The sequence below is a fragment of the Cibotium barometz genome, chromosome 52, assembly GCF_041138505.1.
Source record: "Cibotium barometz isolate CiBa-2024 chromosome 52, ASM4113850v1, whole genome shotgun sequence".
Taxonomy (NCBI): Eukaryota; Viridiplantae; Streptophyta; class Polypodiopsida; order Cyatheales; family Cibotiaceae; genus Cibotium; species Cibotium barometz.
In genome coordinates this window covers 30785765-30810066 of record NC_141097.1, presented here as the reverse complement: position 1 = coordinate 30810066, position 24302 = coordinate 30785765, and the positions used below count along the sequence as shown (strand labels likewise).

At 41.5% G+C, this 24302-nt stretch overlaps 2 protein-coding genes across 2 annotated transcripts; one reads left to right on the top strand and one right to left on the bottom strand.

Annotated features, from left to right (window-relative positions):
- Positions 1-8465: 8465 nt before the first annotated feature.
- Positions 8466-11232, bottom strand: LOC147609047 (uncharacterized; the record flags this gene model as incomplete). The annotated part of the gene is made up of 2 exons (XM_086788707.1): positions 8466-8546; positions 11140-11232. Coding segments are annotated over 2 exons (174 nt in total), but the record flags the coding sequence as incomplete, so codon positions are not given.
- Positions 11233-22360: 11128 nt separating this feature from the next.
- LOC147609046 (dirigent protein 6-like) lies at positions 22361-23113 on the top strand. Its single transcript, XM_086788420.1, has one exon. It carries the CDS (start codon positions 22479-22481, stop codon positions 23031-23033), a length of 555 nt encoding a protein of 184 aa, XP_086644546.1. The 5' UTR covers positions 22361-22478; the 3' UTR covers positions 23034-23113.
- The last annotated feature ends 1189 nt before the right edge of the window (positions 23114-24302 follow it).

The window sequence follows — 24302 nt, the reverse complement described above, 5'->3', positions numbered from 1 at the left end:
AAACTAGTCACACCACTTACACACCCAATATGAAATTGCCTTTTTCTTAGTATCAACTAACTTAAAAACAATCCTTTAATGAAACCATTATGTCACTGATGACAATTCTCGAAATCTCTGGTTGAATCCATATTTCCAATCATTCATTCATCAGTGTACTTATGGCATCATTGGCAACCAGAACGCTCACCACCTGTTCACTCAGGGGCCTTTTCAATAGTTCCTAGCAACCAGAACGCTCATAGTACCCGACAATATTTTCACATATAAAAATCAAGATGGAATCCTCGTTGAAGATCAGCAAGATCGATCAATCTATCCATATAAGAGAGCCATGGACTCATCCGTTGAGGACCACCAAGGTCAATCAACCAGATCCATGCCCGGTTTCAGAAAACAACTCTTACTCCTTATTCTAATATCTTCCACGACACACGTGTGGGTATCTTCGACGACCCAGAGCTCGAGCACCGTATGGTCAGCACCCTCTAGGATCCTTCACAGGTGACCTAGCGCTTCACTCATAGGCCGCTTCCTTGGTCCCTCATCCACCGTACCAAAAGCTCACCATTTAAATCGAACCGAGGCTGGCGAACCGAGGCTGGTCAAGACCTCGGTCGACCTTGCTACGCGAGACGTCCTCCATTGACTCTCCGTCAGCAGTTGCAACTTTATCAGTTAGGTCTCCATGACCTTAATCTACAAGACGGTCAAAATGCTTCCCCAGCATTCTTGACATAAAACAATCATTTACAAACAGGTCACAAAATACAGTTTCTATATCGAACTCTCTTCTTTCAACATTATCCTTCCTCAGTCCTCAGTCCACATTACTTATTCCTCATTCCATTCATATGTGTACTCATTCTCATCCATTCACTCATATCGATGACACATTATTTCACATACACATTCACATTCATTATTCTACATACACATCCATGTTCGTACATCCATATCATACATCCAATCCCATATCCGCATTCATACATACACATCCATATCCACATCCATACATCCACATCCACATCCACATTCACATCCATACATACACTTCCACATTCATACATCCACATCTACATGCATAGATCGATTTTCACATCCTCATTCATACATCCACATCCACATACATACATCCACATCCACATCCACATTCACATCCATACATCCATATCTATATGCATACATCCATTTTCACATCCTCATTCATACATCCACATCCACATACATACATCCACATCCGTATCTACATCCATACATCCACATCCACATCCACATTCACATTCACATTCATACATACACATCCACATCCATACATCCATACATACACATCCACATTCACATTCATATCCATACATACACATCCACATTCATACATCCACATCCACATCTACATTCATACATCCACATCCACATCCACATTCACATCCATACATACACATCCACATCCATACATCCATACATACACGTCCACATTCATTCATCCACATCCACATCTACATTCCTACATCCACATCCACATCCACATTCACATCCATACATACACATCCACATTCATACATCCACATCCACATCTACATTCATACATACACATCCATCCATTCTCGCCCTATCACAACCCATATACATCTTATCCCATCAGATACACTTCTTACCTCATCCCATACACATCTTATCGCATCCTAACTCAGATACACTTCTTACCTCATCCCATACACTTCTTACCTCATCCCATACACATCTTATCACATCCTAACTCATCTTAGCACATCCTATCACATCTCATGCACCTCTTATCACATCCTATCACATCTCATACACCTCTTATCGCATCCTATCACTTCCCATACGCATCTTATCACATCCCATCACTTCCCATACGCATCTTATCACATCCTATCACTTCTCATACGCATCTTATCACATCCTAATATCTATTTATAGAATACAAGGGAATTCTTACATTTGATATAAGATTTCTTTACGCATCTATTTATGCATAGATTCCATTTTAAGGAGAATAACACTTTTGAAATAAAATCAATCTTTATGCATCTTCCTATGCATAAATTCATTTTAAATGAGAATGACACTTTTTGAATTAAAAATCAATCTTTTATGCATCTTCCTATGCATAAATTCATTTTAAATGAGAATGACACTTTTGAATTAAAAAACCAATCTTTTATGCATCTTCCTATGCATAAATTCATTTTAAATGAGAATGACACTTTTGAATTAAAGATCAATCTTTTATGCATCTTCCTATGCATAAATTCATTTTAAATGAGAATGACACTTTTGAATTAAAAATCAGTCTTTTATGCATCTTCCTATGCATAAATTCATTTTAAATGAGAATAACACTTTTGGATTAAAATAAATTCTTTATGCATCTTTCCATGCATAAATCCAATTTAGTAGGAATTACACTTTTAAAATAAAAGAATTTCTCTTATGCATCTAATTTATGCATAAAATCCATTTATGATGAAAATCACACTTTTAGTATAAAAAATATCTTTTATGCACCCATTTATGCATAAAAATCAAATATGATAAAAGTAACACTTTTATATTAAAATAATAATCTTTTATGCATACCTCTATGCATGAAAATCAAATATGATAAAAGTAACACTTTTATATTAAAATAATAATCTTTTATGCATACCTCTATGCATGAACATCAAATATGATAAAAGTAACATTTTTATATTAAAATAATAATCTTTTATGCATATCTCTATGCATGAAAATCAAATATGATAAAAGTAACACTTTTATATTAAAATAAAAATCTTTTATGCATACCTCTATGCATGAAAATCAAATATGATAAAAGTAACACTTTTATATTAAAATAATAATCTTTTATGCATACCTCTATGCATGAAAATCAAATATAATAATCAATATCCATCTTCTATGCATAAAAAAGATACTTTTAGAGTATAAAATTGATAGGAATTACTCTTTTAGCATACAATTTAATTACTAGAAATCCTCTTTTTCTTAATTCATCAATTATGCATAACATAAGAATCAATTTCTCCATGATTACAATAAAATTCTTTCAATTAATCTAGGATGATAATTCCTAGAATATGGTAGGAAGTCCTCTTTTCATGCTTTGAATGAAATTATTTTATGTGTAATTTTTACAAAAATTTTGCCATAGCTCCGCTGCTGCTATGACTGATAAATCTCAATTATTTTAAAAGATAAAGCTTATCTTTAAGAGAATGATTAGAATGATCCCTAATTGGATCATTAACCCATAATGGATTGAATCATCAATATTCATGAAATACATAAACTAAAAACATAGAAAAAAGCCATTAATTTGATCTCAAGCATAGATTAATCTTGGATTAAGGAAAAGCTTTATGAAAAGCTTCATTTGGATTGAGACATAAATAAAAATTTATGTAATTCTTTACTATCATTCATCAATTAACTTCAATAGCATTTATCAATTTATGTAATTCTTTATTACCATTCATCAATTAACTTCAATAGCATTCAAAAACCATTCCAATTAAGCTTCTCAAGCTTGAGAGGGGTTGAGAAGAGAGAAACATTGAGAAATTATAGAAAAGATCAAAATTCACCATTTACCTTACAAATTGCTTGATTCTTTGTTCACGGTAGAGGCCCCCAACCAATCAATTGGTTAAGTATGTTGATGGAGCCACCAATAGGGATTAAAGAAAGAGGGAAGCTCCAATTTCTTCAATTTGGAGATAATTTTAGAGAATAGTAAAAATTAGCATTATTTCAGCATAATTCTAGTATAGTAAAATTCTTCTATTTTTTTCAAAGGACTCATGTTCTATTTATAGGAGAGGGAGACTCTAACCAAAGTTAACTGATTTCTAGAATTTTTCAGATTTTAGTTTGGTTGAATTTGGACTAGATTTAGACCTAGTTTGGTTCTTTTTTTATTCGGTTTGGTTCCATTTTGATTTGGTTTGGTTTAAGAGAGAGGAGAGATAAAAATATCACATTACTTTTTAGTTTAAAACTCATTTAAGCATGTGAAGTAGGCGCCTCATTGAAGGGACTACCCTTCCTTACATATGTGTCAAAATGGAATCATTATACCCAAAATATCTCATATTTTTAATATTACTCATAGTTTCTTACTAATAAACTTTGTACATAGTCAACTCTTCATCTTATGTGAGCATTTACTCATTTTTGGGTATCTTCTTTTACAAATTGGATTTATCTCCTTCCCACACATGGATTGATCCTATTGGCCCACAGGAACCTTAATTGGACCATAATCCAAAAATTTCAGAAAATCTAGACCCTTAGGCTAAGGTCCTTTATACCCATTTCCAATTAATTCCAATTGCACATTGGAAAGTTCTTTTTGAATTTCTCTTTTAGGGGAATTCATTTTAATAATATGAGAAATTTTTCTATCTAAAAATATTCAAAATCTGAATATTCTCTCTGTAGAATATTTTCTCTCTCTATGTCAAAACAGGCAGAGACAATATCTTTTTCTGAAGAGGGGATTGATTACAGGGGAAGATGCTGGATATCTTGAGAGGCTGGGGAGGAATCTTACATTCTCTCCCACTTGAAAAATGCGAGATGTCCTCATCTCCAGGGATTTAATATTCACGTGATCACAAGATTTTTTGTGATAATAACACATGTGAACAAGTTATTAACATGTTCTCATGTTACCATTCACAAAATAACAGGTCACTTACCATTTGGGAACTCCTTAAAAGCTTGGCTACACATGGGAATAAGCTATTCACATGTTCTCATGTTACCATCTTCACATAATAGCAGGTCAGTGGCCACCTAAGAAGATTTTTTATGCCCAACAAAGATAATTTTTTAAGGCCCTTGTGAAAGCTTTGTGAATATAACATGTGATCACAAGATTTTTTGTGTTATTAACATATGTTATTAACATGTTCACATGTTTTCGTTTACGTCAGTGAAATCCCTGCTCATCTCGCAATTTGGGGGTAATTCTGCAAGATGCACGAATATGAGACTAAGAGAAAATTTAATTAAGAGTAACCACCAAGAAAAGTCTTTAAGAGAGCAAGACTCAAGACAAGAACAAAGATTTCAACTTTATTCACTCTTGGAACATATACAGCAAGATAGAAGAACTTTTTACAATTCCATAAATCCGTCCATCATATGGTCACAAAAGCAGCACTCACAAGCAGCACACGTATAAGGTAACTCATCTATGGGAATAATTCGGCCAGTTACTGCAGCACCTATCTCATTGGTATAAGGTGACCTAATAAAAGGACCTCTAAGAGGCAAGCCAAAAATGGGATAAAGGCATATCTTCTGGTGAGGAAGAAAACACTCTTCTGGTGAGGAAGAAAACACGCAAGTAAGAAGACCCGCTCAGAAAACCCACCATGCCTTGATCTCATCATGCAATAGTATCGGGGACCCAAATCCAAAGCTTCAATAACCATAGCCAAGCGGACATTGTTACGAAAGTGATGCTAACCCCACAGTGTTACCCTAGTTATGTCTCGATAGGTCCGCCATTTGGTCTGAGCTATAGAAGTTCCCAAGTGAGGGAAAAGTAAGCGCTCATACAGTTCTATAAAATCCTTCTTCACAGACTTGCTTGTGTCTTGAAGGTGAGAAATCATCATGGATAAAACCAAGTCCTGCTGCCAAGCCATAAAAGAGATTAAGAAAGAAAGGAGATCGATGGAAGTAAGATTACTACGAGCGACAAGTAAGAGTTACGACTTATATAAAAAATATAAAAGAAGGAACTAGCGTAGCCTAGAAGCTGCTGGTGTATCTTACCACTGAAGTTTTATCGTCATGATTTGGGCTTGGCACATATTTCTTTAGAAGGCTTACATGAAATACATTATGATGAGGAGGTTGAAGAAGCTCGTAGGCTAAGTCACTTACTTTCTTTGAATTTAGATATGGCACACAATATCTGAGGGATAACTTCTTATACTTCCCAAGAGATAAAAAACTTCTTTTGGGCCGTACTCGAATGAAGACCATATCTGCTTCTTTGAATTCTCTGACTATCCTCTTCTTATCTGCATACTGTTTCTGTCGATCCTGTGTAGCTTTTATATCTTTATGAATAGCCTACATCTGTTGTTCCATGTCGTCAAGTATTTGTCTCGACATCTCGACTCTAGTCAATAGGTCAAACCTAGTTAATGGAGTTAAGCAATCTTGTCCATACAGAGAGCTTTAAAAGGGTTCATTCCCAATACTTCTGTGATAAGAAGCATTGTAGGCGAACTCGACTAGGTGCAGATAGCTTAGAATCTTACATTCTACCCTACTTAAAAAAAAGGCGAGATGTCCTCATCTCGCAAGTAGAGGATAACTCTTTTTCTTAAGATCCAATTTATTCTGGGGTTCCTTATATTCTGGTCAACCCAGCAGAACATTGGGATAAATATCCTTTATATAGAACTCATCATTAAATAACAATTCATTCAGATTATATCATTCATATCTTTAACACGATAATGGTCCATTAGACCAAAAATTTCTTTTGGAACATTCCTCCACGGGAATTTCAGTCAAGCAAGTTCTCAATTTGTCATCCCTTAACTTGATCTACCGTGTCAAGTCTTAACAGTAGCAATTTGATAGCACAATCCACTAATCTCATAGTGATTTGCTGAAATCATTATCATCATTCTAGTTATGAATATCATCACAGGGACTCATCCCATTCATCCTCATTGTGGTTTCGCTCAGCTTATTACATTTCAATCAATTTTCAGGGATCATCATTTTTCAATTCAGAATCCAAATCAACTCATCAGTTTTCTCAAACAGAATTAAAAATCATATCAACCACATTCAAAATCATCATCTGGATAGCATTAATGCTTATAATTTCAAGTCTTCGATTTACTCGTATATATTGTCGATAAAGAGCTGTAGTTATACCCTCGGTATATACGGGTAGTCATGATACTTAGAACTATAAGGTAAATACCATCATGTCTAGGTCTCAAGCAAGACAGGGTTCCATACAATTGCGATACTTCCATTTGAAGACCCAATTACTAATTTACGAATTTTCAGTTTGAATATCAAATTGTATGAATTTTATCACACAATTACAGCCTTTTTGTGCTTCTTGATAAATTTTTGACATATTTGGCTTCTCAGATGATCTTTATTAGTCAATTTCTCCTCTCTCTCTTCTCTTCTCTCTTCCTTCGCTCTCTCTCTCTCTCTCTCTTCCCTCTTCTCGCTCTCCTCTCCTCTTTTCTCTCTCTTTCCTCTTTCCTCTCTTCTGTCTCCTCTCTCTCTCTCTCTCTCTTTTCTCTCTCTCTATCTCTCTCTCTCTCTCTTCTCGCTTCTCTCCTTTCCCTCTTCTCTTCTCTCCTCTTCTTCTCTCTTCTCGCTTCTCTCCGCTCTCTCCTCTCTCCTCTCCTTTCTCTCCCTCTCTTCTCCTTTGCTCTCTCTCCTCTTCTCTTTCTCTTCTCTTTCTCTTCTCTTTTATCTAACTCTTGTTCTCCCTCGTCTCTCTCTCTCTCTCCTCTCTCTCTCTCTCTCTCTCTCTCCCCTCCCTCGTCTCGTCTCGTCTCTCTCTCTCCCCTCCCTCATCTCTTCTCTCTCTCTCTCTCTCTCTCTCTCTCTCTCTCTCTTCTCTATTCTTCTCTCTCTCATGTCTTTCTTGACTCTCTCTTGCTTCTCTCTTCTCTCCTCTTCTTTCTCTCTTCTCTCTTCTTCCTTCTCTCTTCCTTTTCTCTCTCTTCTCTCTCTTGTATTTTCTCTTTAGCCTCTCTCTCTTCTTTCCCCTCTCTTCTCTCTTCTTTCTTCCTCTTCTCTCTCTCCTCTCTCTCTCTCTCTCTCTTCTCTATTCTTCTCTCTCTCTCCTCCCTCGTCTCTTCTCTCTCTCTCTCTCTCTCTCTCTCTCTCTCTTCTCTATTCTTCTCTCTCTCATGTCTTTCTTGACTCTCTCTTGCTTCTCTCTTCTCTCCTCTTCTTCTCTCTTCTCCCTTCTCTCTTCCTTTTCTCTCTCTTCTCTCTCCTGTATTCTCTCTTTAGCCTCTCTCTCTTCTTTCCCCTCTCTTCTCTCTTCTTTCTTCCTCTTCTCTCTCTCCTCTCTCCTCTCTTCTATCTTCTCTTCTCTCTCTTTTCTCTCACTCTTCTCTCTCTTTTCTCTCTTCTCTCTCACTCTTCTCTCTTTCTCATTTCTCGCTCTTCTCTCCTCTCTCTTTTGTCTCTTTCTTCTATCCTTTCCCTTTTGTCACTCCTCTCTCTTTCTCATTTCTCGCTCTCCTCTCCTCTCTCTTTTGTCTCTTTCTTCTATCCTTTCCCTTTTGTCACTCCTCTCTTTGTCTTCTCTCTCTCTCTCTCTCTCTCTCTCTCTCTCTCTCTCTTCTCTCTCCCCTCTTCCCTTTCACTCTTTTCTCTTCTATGTTATGTCTCTCCTCTCTCTTCTCCCTTCTCTCTTCTCTCTATCTTATATGTCTCTCTCTTCGCTCTTCTATCTTCTCTCTCCTTTCTCTCCTCTCTCTTCTTTGTCTCTTTTCTCTCCTCTCTCTTCTTTGATCACTCTCTTCTCTCTCTCTCTCTCTCTCTTTTGTCCTCTTCTCTCTCTTCTCTCTTATCTCACTCCTCTTCTAAATTTTCTCTATTGTCTCTTATCTTCTCTCTCTCTCTCTCTCTCTCTCTCTCTCTTCTAGCTCTTTTCTCCCTTCTCTCTTCTATTACTCTTCTCTTCTCTCTCTTCTCTCCTCTCTCTCTCTCTTCTCTTCTCCTCTCTCATCTCTCGCTCATCTCTCGCTTCTCTCTTCTCTCTTGTCTTATCTCTCTCTTCCTTTCTCTCTTGTCTCCTCTATCTCATCTCTCTCGTCTCTTCTCTCCTCTCTCTTCTCTCTGTATTTCTCGCTTCCCTCGCTCTCTCTTCTCTCTTCTCTACTCTTTTTCTTCTTTTTTCTCTTCTCTCTTTCCTTCCCTCGCCTTGCTTCTCTTCTCTCTTTTCTCTTCTCTCTCTTTTCTTCCCTTGCTTCTCTCCCCTATATCTCTAAGTGTCCTCTCTCTCTCTCTCTCACTCTTCTCTCACTCTTCCTTCTCTCCTCTCCTCACCTCTCTCTTCTCCCTCTTTGCTCTTTCTATCTTCTCTCTCCTCGTTTTTCTCCCTTGTCTTGTCTCTTCTCCGATCTCTCCCTCTTTTCTCTCTTTTTCTCTTCTCTGATCTCTCCCTCTTCTCTTTTCTCTATATTCTTTCTTTGTCTCTCTCTCTCTCTCTTGCTCCCCCTCTCTCTCTTCTCTCTATCTAACTCTTCTCTTCTCTCTTCTCTATTGTCTCTCTTCCCCTCCCCTCTCTCTCTCTCTCTCTCTCTCTCTCTCTCTCTCACACACACACACACACACACATCTCTCTTTCTCTTTTTCTTTTCTCTCTCCTTTCTCCTCTCTCTCTCTCTTTCTTCTCTTTTCTCCCTCTCATCTCCTCTTATCTCTCTCTTCTCTCCTCTTTGTTATCTCACTCTTATGTTGTTGGTCTTCTCTTTGCCCTCTTTGTTATCTCACTCTTATGTTGTTGGTCTTCTCTTTGCCCTCTTTGTCCTCTCTTCTCTCTCTCTCTATTCTTTTCGCTCATCGCTCACTTGTCACTCTTCTCCCTTCGCTCTTCTTTCTTTGTTGTGTTCACTCTTCTCTCACTCTTGTCACTCTTCTCCCTTCTCTCTTCTCTTCTCTCTCTCTTATCATTCCTCTTCCCTCTATCTCTCTTGTCACTCTTGCCCTTCTCTCTTCTCTCTTCTCTCTCTCTCGCTCCTCTCATTCCTCATTCCTCTTCCCTTTGTCTCTCTTCTCTACTCTCTTATGTCCTCTCTCTCTCTTTCTCCTATCTCTCTTGTGTCCTATCTCTCCTCTCTCTTCACTCTCTTCTCTTCTATGTTTTCTCTCTCTCTCTCTCTCTCTCTCTCTCTCTCTCCTTTCTTCTCGCTATCCTCTTCTCCCTTCTCTTCTCTTCTCTCTCTTCCCTCTCTCTTCTCTTCTCTTCTCTCTCTTCCCTCTCTCTCTCTCTCTCTTCTCCTTTCTCTCCTCTTCTCTCTCTCTTCTCTCTTGTCATCTCTCTTCTCTCCTCATGTCTCTCTTCTCTTCCCTCACTTCTCACCTCTCTCTTCTCTCTTTTGTCTCCCTTCTCTCTTCTCTCTCTCTTCTCTTCCCTTCTCTCTCTCTTCTCTTCCTTCTTCTCTCTTCGCTCTCCTCTCCTCTCCTCTCCTCTCTCTTCTCTTCTCTCTTTCTTCTCACTTCTCCCTCTCCTCTCTTATGTCTCACTCTTCTCGATGTTCTCTCTTCTTTCATTCTCTCTCGCTTCTCTCTTATCTAAATCTTCTCTTCTCTGTTCTCTCTTGTCTCTCTCTTAACTCCTCTTTCTCTTCTCCCTTGTCTCCTCTCTCTCTCTTCTCTATTCTCTCTCTTCTCTTCTCTCTCTCCTCGTCCTCTTCTCTATTCTTTGTCGTCCCTCTCTCTCGTCTCTCTCTTTCCTCTTCCCCCTCTTTTCTCTCTCCCCTCTCTTTATTCTCTCATTTTTCTCTTCTATGTTCTCTCTCTTCTCTTTCTATTCTCTCTCTTATCTTCTCTCTTCTTTCCTCTCCTCTTTGTCTTTTCTCTTCTCTTTTTTCTCTATGTTCTTTCTATTTTGTTTCTCTTATCTCTTCGCTCTTCTCTCTCTCCTCTCCTTTCTCTTCTCTTTCCTACGCAATTGAGGGTGAAGAACACTTCTTGATTGTTTGCCTAGATTATACTCACATTTAACTTCAATTTTCCCATTTATTAGAGGGTTGTACTAGTCTTTTGTAACTACTATAAGCTCATTCCTAAAGCCTCAGGACTTGTGCACGAGTCCTTTTGTGCATCGTCTAAATCTACTTGATTGCCACACTACCCTCCCTCCCTAGGATGGAGACTCAGTATCACCATTTGGTCCCATAGGTTACTATTTGGCCTCCTCTGGACAATAAAATATCATCATCATCATCTCTTCTCCTCTCTCCTTTCTCTTTTTTCTCTCTTCACTACTCTCTTCTCTCATCTCTCTATTCTCTTCTCTCTCCTCTCTCTCTTCTCTACTCTCTCCGCTCTCTCCTCTCCTCTCCTCTCCTCTCTTTTTTCTTCTCTTCTCTTCTCTATGTTCTCTCTCTTCTCTTCTCTCTTCCTTCTCTCTCTCCTCTCTCTCTCTCTCTCTTCCCTCTTCTCGCTCTCCTCTCCTCTTTTCTCTCTCTTTCTTCTTTCCTCTCTTCTCTCTCCATTCTCTCTCTCTCTCTCTCTCTTCCCTCTTCTCGCTCTCCTCTCCTCTTTTCTCTCTCTTTCCTCTTTCCTCTCTTCTCTCTCCTCTCTCTCTCTCTCTCTTCCCTCTTCTCGCTCTCCTCTCCTCTTTTCTGTCTCTTTCCTCTTTCCTCTCTTCTCTCTCCTCTCTCTCTCTCTCTTTACTCTCTCTCTATATATCTCTCTCTCTCTCTTCTCACTTCTCTCCTTTCCCTCTTCTCTTCTCTCCTCTCTTCTCTCCTCTTTTTCCCTCACTTCTCTGTGCTCTCTCCTCTCTTCTCTCCTTTCTCTCCCTCTCTTCTCTTGTCTCTTCTCCTGTGCTCTTCTCTTTCGCTTCTCTTTCTCTTCTCTTTTATCTAACTCTTGTTCTCTCTCTCTCTCATCCCTCGTCTCTTCTCTCTCTTCTCTTTTATCTAACTCTTGTTCTCTCTCTTCTCTCTTTTCTCCCTCTCTCTCTCTCTCTCGCTCTCTCTCTTCTCTCTTCTTCTCTCTCTCATGTCTTTCTTGACTCTCTCTGGCTTCTCTCTTCTCTTCTCCCTTCTCTCTTCCTTTTCTCTCTCTTCTCTCTCCTGTATTCTCTCTTTAGCCTCTCTCTCTTCTTTCTTCCTCTTCTCTCTCTCCTTTCTCCTCTCTCCTCTCTTCTATCTTCTCTTCTCTCTCTTTTCTCTCACTCTTCTCTCTCTTTTCTCGCTTCTCTCTCACTCTTCTCTCTTTCTCATTTCTCGCTCTCCTCTCATCTCTCTTTTGTCCTTTCTTCTCTCCTTTCCCTTTTGTCACTCTTCTCTCTTTGTCTTCTCTCTCTTCTCTTAATCGTATCTTCTCTCTCTCTCTCTCTCTCTCTCTTCTCTCTCCCCTCTCCCCTCTCTTTCTTTTCTCTTCTATGTTGTCTCTCCTCTCTCTTCTCCCTTCTCTCTTCTATCTATCTTATATGTCTCTCTCTTCGCTCTTCTATCTTCTTTGTCCTTTCTCTCCTCTCTCTTCCTTGTCTCTTTTCTCTCCTCTCTCTTCTCTGATCACTCTCTTCTCTCTCTCTCTCTCTCTCTCTTTTGTCTTCTCTTCTCTCTCTTCTCTCTTATCTCACTTCCTCTTCTCTTCTCTCTCTCTCTCTCTCTCTCTCTCTCTCTCTTTTGTGTTCTGTTCTCTCTCTTCTCTCTTATCTCACTCCTCTTCTAAATTTTCTCTCTCTTGTCTCTTATCTTCTCTCTCTCTCTCTCTCTCTCTCTCTTCTAGCTCTTTTTTCCCTTCTCTCTTCTATTACTCTTCTCTTCTCTCTCTTCTCTCCTCTCTTTCTCTCTCTTCTCTTCTCCTCTCTCATCTCTGTCTTCTCTCTTCTCTCTCGTCTTATCTCTCTCTTCTTTCTTTCTTGTCTCTTCTATCTCATCTCTCTTCTCTCTCATGTCGCTTCTCTCCTGTCTCTGTAATCTCGCTTTCCTCTATCTCTCTTCTCTTCTCTCTTGTCTCCTCTTGCTCTCCTCTTTCTCTCTCCTATCTCATCTCTCTTGTCTCTTGTTTCTCTCTCTTCTCTCTTCTATTTTCTCTCTTTTTCTCCTCTCTCTTTGGTCTCTCTTTCTCTCTTCTCTTTTCTCTCTCTTCTATCGTCTCTTCTCTCGTCTCTCTTCCCTCTTCTCCCTTCTCTTTTCTTCTCTCTATTCTCTCTTCTCTTCTCTCTTTCTTTTCTTTTATCCTCTCTGCTCTTCACTCTCCCTCTCTTTTCTCCTCCCTTGCTTCTCCCTCTTCTATCTCTTGTCCCTTATCTTTGTCCTCTCTCTCTCCTCTCTCTCGTCTCATCTCTTCTCTTCTCCCTCTTTCTCTCTCTCTCTCTCTCTTTCTCTCTCCTCTTTTCTCTCCCTTTCTTCTCTCTGTTCTCTGTTCTCTCTTCTTTGATCTCTCCCTCTTCTCTTTTCTCTATATTCTTTCGCTTCTCTCTCTCTCTCTCTCTCTCTCTCTCTCTCTCTCTCTCTCATCTAACTCTTCTCTTCTCTCTTGTTCTCCTATCTATGCTCTCCTCTCCTCATTCGTCTCTCTTCTCTCTTCTCTTTTCCCTCTCTCCTCTGTTCTATTTTCTCTTTCTCTCCTCTTCTCTCTCTCCTCTTTTCTCGCTTCTCTCTCCTCTCTCTCTTCTCTCCTCTTATGTTCTCTCTCTCTCTCTCTCTCTCTCTCTCTCTCTCTCTCTCTCTCTCTCTCTTCTCTTCTCTTTTTCTTCTTTTTTCTCTTCTCTCTTTTCTTCCCTCGCTTCTTGCTTCTCTTCTCTTTTTTCTCTTCTATCTCTTTTCTTCCCTTGCTTCTCTCTCCTATATCTCTAAGTGTCCCTTCTCTCTCTCTCTCTCTTTTCTCACTCTTCCCTTCTCTCTTCTATCTCCTCTCCTCACCTCTCTCTTCTCCCTCTTCGCTCTTTCTATCTTCTCTCTCCTCTTTTTTCTCCCTTGTTTTGTCTCTTCTCCGATCTCTCCCTCTTTTCTCTGTCTTCTCTCTCTTCTCTTCTCTGATCTCTCCCTCTTCTCTTTTTTCTATATTCTTTCTCTCTCTCTCTCTCTCTCTCTCTCTCTCTCTCTGTCTCTCTTCTCTCTTATCTAACTCTTCTCTTCTCTCTCTCCTCTCTCTCTCTCTCTCTCTCTCTCTCTCTCTCTCTCTTCTCTCTTCTCTCTTATCTAACTCTTCTCTTTTCTCTTCTCTATTGTCTCTCTTCCCCCTATCTCTCTCTCTCTCTTATCTAACTCTTCTCTTCTCTCTTCTCTATTGTCTCTCTTCCCCCCCCCCTCTCTCTCTCTCTCTCTCTCTCTCTCCCCCCCATCAGATAGATCATATTTGGTCTCTTTGGATTGTTCCTACGACGTTACAAGAGCTTCTTCAAATGGGTGTGTGGGTAAATAAACAAAATGGGCTAACCTTTCTATCACCCAATAAGTGGTAGATTGGTTAGCTCATGGAGGTTTTATTTAACACGTCGTGTTCGAATCTCACTCCCGTCGGATAGATCATATTTGGTCTCTTGGGATTGTTCCTACGACGTTAAAAGAGCTTCTTCTTCTTCTTCTTCTTCTTCTTCTTCTCTCTCTCTCTCTCTCTCTCTCTCTCTCTCTCACACACACACACACACACACGCATCTCTCTTTCTGTTTTTCTTTTCTCTCTCCTTTCTCCTCTCTCTCTCTCTCTCTTTCTTCTGTTTTCTCGCTCTCATCTCCTCTTATCTCTCTCTTCTCTCCTCTGCTATCTCACTCTTATGTTGTTGGTCTTCTCTTTGCCCTCTTTGTCCTCTCTTCTCTCTTTTTTTTTTTTTGAGGAAACACAGAGCTATAATACTGAGTATGAAAAAACCCCAAAGTGCCAGAGGTGGCCTACTGAGGGGGCATACAAACTGTGCAGTGAGAGGCGTGGAGCCTGTGAGCAGTCGGTGCTACATCACGGTGGATGATGTGATGTGTGCAATATGAACCACTGTGGGGGAGTGTACTCCCATCTAGCATGTCCTCCAACAATCCTGAAGAAGAGACCCATGCGCCCCCAACGACGAGTGAAGGCCTGGAGTCTGTCCTGAGCTGTCTGAGAAGGCCGACAGGAATCATCATACGTGGAACACAGTGCACGGATAAGATCGAGCCAAATCAGGACTAGAGTATCACGTGTCGATTGCCGCGTGTGACTAAGGACATGAAGACAATGAGCTCTCCAAATGTTCCACATCGCAATCGCAGCAATCACCATAAAAAACATCATCCCTATGCCAATGCTCCATGTGCAAGGCGTCAGGAGGAATCATACTGAGGTACCCCCTCCGATACCCTGTCGCCGTAAGCATAAGCACAGCATCAGTGCCCTCACCCTCAAAGAACACATGAGGTCCCGGCCAAGGAAGGAGCCATAACACAGACCCCCAACTGAGGAAACCTGCATGCTGACCAGCTCTGCTGAGGAGAAGAGCCACTGCTCGCCAAACAGAGGAAGCCATAGGACACGACCAGAGGCAGTGGGCCTGAGACTCCTGAACCTGATGATCACAGCATATACAAATGGGATCATGGCCCATCAAGGCACCCCAAGTGCCGACAGCAAGACCAGCATGAGCAGTCAACCAAAAAAAGAGAGTGATCCGCCGAGCAATCCTCAGCCTCCAAATAGATACCCAGTACTGTGCCAGGAAGGCATGAGAGAGACCTGCATGTAGCCAAGTGCCCGAACGCGTAGGTCTATGTAACTGTCGTCGAAGCAAGCAGTGCCTCCCAATCCGAACAGTATACCCGAAAAAGGAAGTATGCCTAGCGCCGGTCTCCACAGCAGGCCACTCCCATTCCCCGGGGTCCCAAGTCGGCTGCGAAAGAGGCCGTCCCTCCCAGATCCATAATCGCCACAACGGGCAGCCATACCAATGTGAAAAGACGGGTCCACCTCCCGTCTTTTCCTGAAAGAGCCAACAACACGGATGGGAGTCCAGTCAGCCTGACGCAGCTCCTCTAGGCAACCCAAACCATGAAACTGTAATCTGACATGGCCAAAAGCATCTGGCATGCCCATAGGGATAAAAACCATAGGCCAATAACAATGAGAGCTCCAAACAAGAAAGGGTGTACCTACAGTACCAAACATGCATAACCATCCTGAGTGCTCATGCATCTCATGTAAACCCCGAATGGAACGATCCCAAAGCTCTGGAATAGCTGCATCAATCTCTGTAATCCGAGGCAGAATACCCCTGCCTATGGAGAACTCCTCCCCAATAAAATCAGCCGGAAGCTGCCGTGTCTGCGACCAAGCATGCATCGAAGCAGCCGGGCCGCTATCCCAAGCCGCCCAGTCAATGTGGGTCCTCTGTCCTCTCTTCTCTCTCTCTCTATTCTTTTCACTCATCGCTCACTCTTGTCACTCTTCTCCCTTCGCTCTTCTTTCTCTATTGTGTTCACTCTTCTCTAACTCTTGTCACTCTTCTCCGTTCTCTCTTCTCTTCTCTCTCTCTTCTCTCACTCCTCTTCCCTTTGTCTCTCTTGTCACTCTTGCCCTTCTCTCTTCTCTCTTCTCTCTCTCTCTCCTCTCATTCCTCATTCCTCTTCCCTCTGTCTCTCTTACTCTCTTATGTTCTCTCTCTCTCTTTCTACTATCTCTCTTGTGTCCTATCTCTCCTCTCTCTTCACTCTCTTCTCTTCTATGTTTTCTCTCTCTCTCTCTCTCTCTCTCTCTCTCTCTCTCTCTCTCTCTCTCTCTCTCTCTCTTCTCTCTTATCCTCTCTCCTCTGTTCTCGCTCTTATCTCTCTTCTCGCTCTCCTCTTCTCCCTTCTCTTCTCTTCTCTCTCTTCCCTCTCTTTCTCTCTCTCTCTTTCTCTCTCTCTCTCTCTCTCCTTTCTTCTCCTTTCTCTCCTCTTCTCTCTCTCTTCTCTCTTGTCATCTCTCTTCTGTCCTCATGTCTCTCTTCTCTTCCCTCGCTTCTCTCGCCTCTATCTCTTCTCTCTTCTCTCTCCCTTCTCCCTTCTCTCTCTCTTCTCTTCCCTTCTCTCTCTCTTCTCTTCCTTCTTCTCTCTTCGCTCTCCTCTCCTCTTCTCTCCTCTCCTCTCTCTTCTCCTCTCTCTTTCTTCTCATTTCTCCCTCTCCTCTCTTATGTCTCTCTCTTCTCGATGTTCTCTCTTCTTTCATTCTCTCTCGCTTCTCTCTCGCTTCTCTCTCGCTTCTCTCTTATCTAACTCTTCTCTTCTCTGTTCTCTCTTGTCTCTTTCCTACCTCCACTTTCTCTTCTCCCTTGTCTCCTCTCTCTCTCTTCTCTCTTCTCTCTCTTCTCTTCTCTCTCTCCTCGTCCTCTTCTCTATTCTTTGCCATCCCTCTCTCTCCTCTCTCTCTTCCCTCTTCCCCCTCTTTTCTCTCCCCCCTCTCTTTATTCTCTCTTTTTTCTCTTCTATGTTCTCTCTCTTCTCTTTTTATTATCTCTCTTATCTTCTCTCTTCTCTCCTCTCCTCTTTGTCTTTTCTCTCTTCTTTTCTCTTCTCTTTTTTCTCTATGTTCTCTCTATTTTGTTTCTCTTATCTCTTCGCTCTTCTCTCTCTCCTCTCCTTTCTCTTCTCTTTCCTACGGAGTTGAGGATGAAGAACACTTCTTGATTGTTTGCCTGAATTATACTCATATTTGACTTTCCCATTTATTAGAGGGTTGTACTAGTCTTTTGCAACTACTACAAGCTCATTCCTAAAGCCTCAGGACTTATGCACGAGTCCTTTTTTAACATCGTCCGAATCTCGGTATCACCTTTTGGTCCCATAGGTTACTATTTGGCCTCCTATGGACAATAAAATATCATCATCATCATCTCTTCCCTCTTCCCTCTCCTCTCTCCTCTCTCTTTTTTCTCTCTCTTCACTACTCTCTTCTCTCATCTCTCTATTCTCTTCTCTCTCCTCCCTCTCTTCTCTTGTCTCTTCTCTCTCTCCTCTCCTCTCCTCTCTTTTTTCTCTCCTCTCTCTCTCCTCTCCTGTCCTCTCTTTTTTCTTCTCTTCTCTTCTCTCTTCTCTATGTTCTCTTTCTCCTCTCTCTCTTCTCTTCTCTCTCTCTCTCTCTCTCTCTCTCTTCCCTCTTCTCGCTCTCCTCTCCTCTTTTCTCTCTCTTTTCTCTTTCCTCTCTCTCTATATCTCTCTCTCTTTCCTCTCTCTCTATCTCTCTCTCTCTCTTTCCTCTCTCTCTCTCTCTTCTCGCTTCTCTCCTTTCCCTCTTCTCTTCTCTCCTCTTCTCTCTCCTCTTCTTCCCTCGCTTCTCTCTGCTCTCTCCTCTCTTCTCTTCTTTTTCTCTCCCTCTCTTCTCTTGTCTCTTCTCCTTTGCTCTCTCTCTTCTCTTCTCTTTCTCTTCTCTTTTATCTAACTCTTGTTCTCTCTCTTCTCTCTCTCTCCTCCCTCGTCTCTCTCTCTCCTCTCTCTTCTCGCTTCTCTCCTTTCCCTCTTCTCTTCTCTCCTCTTCTTCCCTCGCTTCTCTCTGCTCTCTCCTCTCTTCTCTTCTTTTTCTCTCCCTCTCTTCTCTTGTCTCTTCTCCTTTGCTCTTCTCTTTCTCTTCTCTTTCTCTTCTCTTTTATCTAACTCTTGTTCTCTCTCTTCTCTCTCTCTCTCCTCCCTCGTCTCTCTCTCTCTCTCTCTCTCTCTCTCTCTCTCTCTCTCTTCTCCCTCTTCTCTATTCTTCTCTCTCTCATGTCTTTCTTGACTCTCTCTCGCTTCTCTCTTCTCGTCTCCCTTCTCCCTTCTCTCTTCCTTTTCTCTCTCTTCTCTTTCCTGTATTCTCTCTTTAGCCTCTCTCTCTTCTTTCCCCTCTCTTCTCTTCTCTCTTCCTCTTCTCTCTCTCCTCTCTCTTCTCTCCTCTCTTCTATCTTCTCTTCTCTCTCCTCTCTCCTCTCTTGTATCTTCTCTTCTCTCTCTTTTCTCTCACTCTTCTCTCTCTTTACTCGCTTCTCTCTCACTCTTCTCTCTTTCTCATTTCTCGCTCTCCTCTCCTCTCTCTTTTGTCTCTTTCTTCTATCCTTTCCCTTTTGTCACTCTTCTCTCTCTTCTCTTAATCGTCTCTTCTCTCTCTCTCTCTCTCTCTCTCTCTCTCTTCTCTACCCTCTCCCCTCTCACTCTTTTCTCTTCTATGTTATGTCTCTCATCTCTCTTCTCCCTTCTCTCTTCTCTCTATCTTATATGTCTCTCTCTTCGCTCTTCTATCTTCTCTGTCCTTTCTCTCCTCTCTCTTCTTTGTCTCTTTTCTCTCCCCTCTCTTCTCTGATCACTCTCTTCTCTCTCTCTCTCTCTCTCTTTTGTCTTCTCTTCTCTCTTATCTCACTCCTCTTCAAAATTTTCTCTCTCTTGTCTCTTATCTCTCTCTCTCTCCCTCTCTCTCTCTCCCTCTCTCTCTTTCTCTCTTCTAGCTCTTTTCTCCCTTCTCTCTTCTATTACTCTTCTCTTCTCTCTCTTCTCTCCTCTCTCTCTCTCTCTCTTCTCTCCTCTCTCATCTCTCGCACATCTCTCTCTTCTCTCTTCTCTCTTGTCTTATCTCTCTCTTCTTTCTCTCTTCTCTCTTCCATCTCATCTCTTTTCTTATCTCTCTCTTCCATCTCATCTCTTTTCTTATCTCTCTCTTCTTTCTCTCTTCTCTCTTGTCTTATCTCTCTCTTCTCTCTTCTCTCTTCCATCTCATCTCTTTTCTCTCTCTTGTCTCTTCTCTCCTCTCTCTTGTCTCTTCTCTCCTCTCTCTTCTCTTTGTATTCGCGCTTCCCTCTATCTTTCTTCTCTTCTCTCTTGTCTCTTCTTGCTCTCCTCGTTCTCTCTCCTATCTCTTCTCTCTTGTCTCTTTCTTCTCTTGTTTCTCTCTCTTCTCTCTTCTATTTTCTCTCTTTTTCTCCTCTCTCTTTGGTCTCTCTTTCTCTCTTCTCTTTACTCTCTCTTCTATTGTCTCTTCTCTCTTCTCTCTTCTCCCTTCTCTTTTCTTCTCTCTATTCTCTCTTCCCTTCTCTCTTTCTTTTCTTTTATCCTCTCTGCTCTTCTCTCTCCCTCTCTTTTTTCCTCCCTTGCTTCTCCCTCTTCTATCTCTTGTCCCTTATCTCTTTCTTTTCTTTTATCCTCTCTGCTCTTCTCTCTCCCTCTCTTTTCTCCTCCCTTGCTTCTCCCTCTTTTATCTCTTGTCCCTTATCTTTGTCCTCTCTCTCTCTTCTCTCTCTCTTCTCTCTCTCGTCTCATCTCTTCTCTTCTCCCTCTTTTTCTCTCTCTTTCTCTTTTCTCTCTCCCTTTCTTCTCTCTGTTCTCTATTCTCTCTTCTTTGATCTCTCCCTCTTCTCTTTTCTCTATATTCTTTCACTTCTCTCTCTCTCTCTCTCTCTCTCTCTCTCTCTCTCTCTCTCTCTCTCTCTCTTATCTAACTCTTCTGTTCTCTGTTCTCTGTACTCTGTTCTCTATTCCCTCTTCTCTCTCGTTCCCCTATCCATGCTCTCCTCTCCTCATTCCTCTCTTCTCTCTTGTTCCCCTATCCATGCTCTCCTCTCCTCATTCCTCTCTCTTCTCTCTTCTCTCTTCTCTCGTCTCTCTTCCCTCTCTCCTCTCTTCTATTTTCTCTTTATCTCCTCTCCTCTTTGGTCTCTCTCTTCACTCTCTTCTCTTCTATGTTTTCTCTCTCTCTTTCTTCTCTCTTCTCCTCTCTTGTCTCTTCTCGCTCTCTCGTCTCTTCTCGCTCTTATCTCTCTTCTCGCTCTCCTCTTCTCCCTTCTCTTCTTCTTCTTCTTCTCTCTCTCTCTCTCTCTCTCTCTCTCTCTCTCTTTTCTCTCTTCTCCTTTCTCTCTTTCTCTTTTCTCTTCTAACTCTCTCTCTCTCTCTCTCTCTCTCTCTCTCTCTCTCTCTCTCTCTCTCTCTCTTCTCTTTGAGCTTCTTGGGAAGGTTTGTGTATTTGATGGGGTTGTTTTCTTAGGGAAGAGTTGGTTTGAGCACGAGATTGCGCATTATTTTTGTAAGGGAAGCAACTAATTTAATTAAACCACTTTGAATGGTCCTAGCATTGTTGTTGACAGCTAATCATGCTTTGTGTTTATGAGTACTCTTGAGGTCTTCTTTCATTAGACCTCTAGTTTTGGGGCTTGTGCCTCAAGCTCTTTAGCTAGTTATTCTCCTTTCTCTCTTTCTTCTATCTTCTCTATTCTCTCTCTCACTCCTCTCTTCTTTCTCTCTCTGCTCTCTCTTCGCTCTCGCTCTCTCTTCTCTCTCTCTCTTTGTCTCTCACTCTCTCTCTAGTCTTTTCTTTCTCTCTTCTCTCTCTCTCTATTCTCCCTTCTGTCTTTCTCTACTCGGTTTCATCTCCTCTCTTCTCGCTCTCTTCCCTCTCTTCCCTCTCTTCTCTCTTCTATTGTCTTCTCTTCTCTTCTCTCTCTCTCTCTCTCTCTCTCTCTCTCTCTCTCTCTCTCTCTCGGCAGTGGGCAAGTTGGGACCAAAAAGGTATTGCAAGAAAAGGAGCTACTTTTGCAAGTGGGGAGTTGAGGAGTTGCCACATGGATAAGGCAGAAGCTCCCAGATGGTGGGTGTTTTGGTTCAATCCTTGGCCATAAATATTAGATCATATTAAGACTTAATTTTTTGTTAATATAGGAAGGTCATGGGTAAACAGTTACATATAAACAATATGAACACCTACTTTTTCATAAAGCTTGGGATTTGTTGTTGTTCTTGCGTAAAAGCAGAGAAATGTGGTTAAGATTGTGTCATCATTCAAAATTGAGATATCATACAAGTTGATGATGTCACATCAGCCACAAGGTGTTCACAAATCGAAAAGACATCATAAATTGCAATCGTTTAAATCATTCAGATATTGCTCCCTATATAAGGCCTTATTTCATTGAGTTTTTGGGGGTTGGTCTTGTGTATACCACCCATGTAAGAAAAACCCTCTACCCCTCCCCCCTACTACAAACCCTCTACCCCTCCCCCCTACTACAAACCCTTTTGTGCAATAAGGGCTATTGCCCCCACTATTACTTGGTCAGCACCAGCACCAAGATGCAGCTCTTACAAGGAAATTTATATTGCAAAAGGGTGCCATTGTGCTTAAATATTATCAAAGGAGCATTACTCAAATCAACGTAATAGATGCAGCTCTTACAAGGAAATTTATATTGCAAAAGGGTGCCATTGTGCTTAAATATTATCAAAGGAGCATTACTCAAATCAACGTAATAAATGTTCAAAATTAAGGTTTTTTGGGTTGCAGGATGTAAACTTAAATATATTTTCTTACGTGAAGGGTAAAATGTCTGAAGAGCTAGGGCTCTTGGATAACCTGCATTAATCTTATCAATCTTTCTCCTATTTCCTTGTTACCCCTTCGTTAAGTTGTGCTTTGGGGGATGTCTAATTTAACAAAAAGTTCCACGAGAAGGGGGCGTCGACTACTAATTGGCCATGCATGATGCCGCTATTATCAAGACTGATGGATGGACTTTTTAGATCATGCGCTGGAACGTGCTTATTAAGTTTTGGAGCACGCCGAACTTTGGGGCGTTGACGAAGAGGTGAGCCTGTAGTATTCAGTGCCGATGCCAGTTCATTGCCAGCTTGGGCATTGGGCGTGGTTTATTTACAAATAGGCTAGCACCTTCCGCTTTATCACCCATTGAGCCTTACGTTTCCCACCTTCTGTCATTTCCCCGCTTCTTGATCAAGCTAGGTATTCTTGGGTGATCACCGCTGTATTGAAAATTAGCCCCCGGCATTAATATGGCCAGCCGCTGGCTCCTCGCGTCATGTCTGCTACTGGCGCTGATCAGCTTCAATGCCACGCCGGCGTCTTGCCACAAGGAGAAGATCAATGACGGCCCATCCCGCTACAAATTCTACCTCCACAACACCGTGTACAACCCGGCCGTGAATAACACCTACTTCACCTCGGTGTACAGTTCGCCCCCTCCGGGCAACTTCTCCAACCCCTTCAACTTCGGCGTGGTGGCCACCTTCGAGGCCCCCCTCACGCTGGGCTCCTCCAATAGCTCGGCGTCGGCCGGAGTGGCGCAGGGCTTCTACGTGCTGGACAGCCAGAAAGGCTACGTGCTCTTCCACACCTTCACGGCCACCATCGACGACGGCACCTACAAGGGCACCCTCACCATCATGGGACAGATCGTGGAGGTCCAGAAAGTGCGCATCCTCACTGTCGTTGGCGGCACCGGCGACTTCCTCCTCGCACGCGGCTTCGTCAAAAATCGCCTCGTCGAGCTCGTGCGGGTCCCCCCTGCCCGTTGGGTCCTCTCCTTTGATCTCCACCTCTACTACTAGACCACTTGGTTCCATGCTGCTTTTTTCATTCGCCTTACCGGCTTCTTTAATAACAGTCCCAAAAATTTGATTGTTCTTATGATCCCAAGGGCCACAAGTAAAAGAAATACATTTACATACCAGCGACTCCAACTTTTGCAAATTAGAGCATGAAATACAACACTAAACTTACAAAATTTACATCCAATTAGGAAAAAGAACGCTCACTTAGGAAAAAGAACGCTCACTAGGCGGGTTGATTTATTAAGAAGAGAAGAGTACGTAAACAAGGAAGCCAAATGTAGGCGTGCATGTGTTGAAGACTCGTTAAACTTGTATAAAAATAGAGCATCCTATATAGATCCGTTATTTAATTTACAACCTCGTAAGGAGCCTCGAAACAGTTCAATACTTTGGTTCTACAGTCGAACGAACATCTTTGATTAATTCAATCATTAATCCAAGCATACACTAGCTAATATTTCATAATCTATGCAAGAGAACAAAATGCAAGTCCTCCATACCTTGGCTACAAAAGTGTGGAGAAGGACCCAATTAGGCTATGGGCGTAATTATCAACAGCACACAGGTACCACACAGATAGGTAGTAAGCCTCACAAGGTGACGGATGTACACTTGTCACGCTGGTAGTCCAAGAAGGGTTTTGGTGGAGCAGAAACATGCACATCAGCATGCAACGAGAAGGCGATTGAGCGCTGCTTCTGATGGAAAGGAGCAAGGCCTACTTAATATTCACAGGAGGATACTGTCAAAGAGGTAATCATGACTCGCCATCTTTAAAGAAATTACAATAGCCTTACAAAGGCCACATCATAAATAGAGTGAAGCACCCAAACCCTCATCAGCAGATAGCCATAAGGAAGAAACCGAACCATTACCCAAACAAAAAAAAACGGTAGAGACCTTTCTTAACAGGACTCTGGCTGTGGCCATGGCAGAATGAACTTTTGGATGTTTCCTACAGAGGGAAAAAAAGCTATTTACTAAGTAATTTCCTAAAAACAAATAAACATATCTAAAAATTTTGTGCAAAGTTAAAGAAAATGGAAAGTTCCCTACATAACTTCATTAAGAAATCTTATTTTCTATATAGACAGCATTTCCTACATAGGAAATAATATTCATATATAGAGAACCCAAATTTACCTAGTTAAGTCTACGATTTTTCTTGGTTTGCTCAATCCCCTACCGAGGGAATGTGCAACCTAGAGAAAATGAAATATTTCCTAGATTGCAAAATCCCTATATAGCATATTTATACCTAGGATA

Bases quoted from the DNA above. Each gene is read 5' to 3' on its own strand.
- LOC147609046 (XM_086788420.1), top strand. From the start codon at position 22,479: ATGGCCAGCCGCTGGCTCCTCGCGTCATGTCTGCTACTGGCGCTGATC.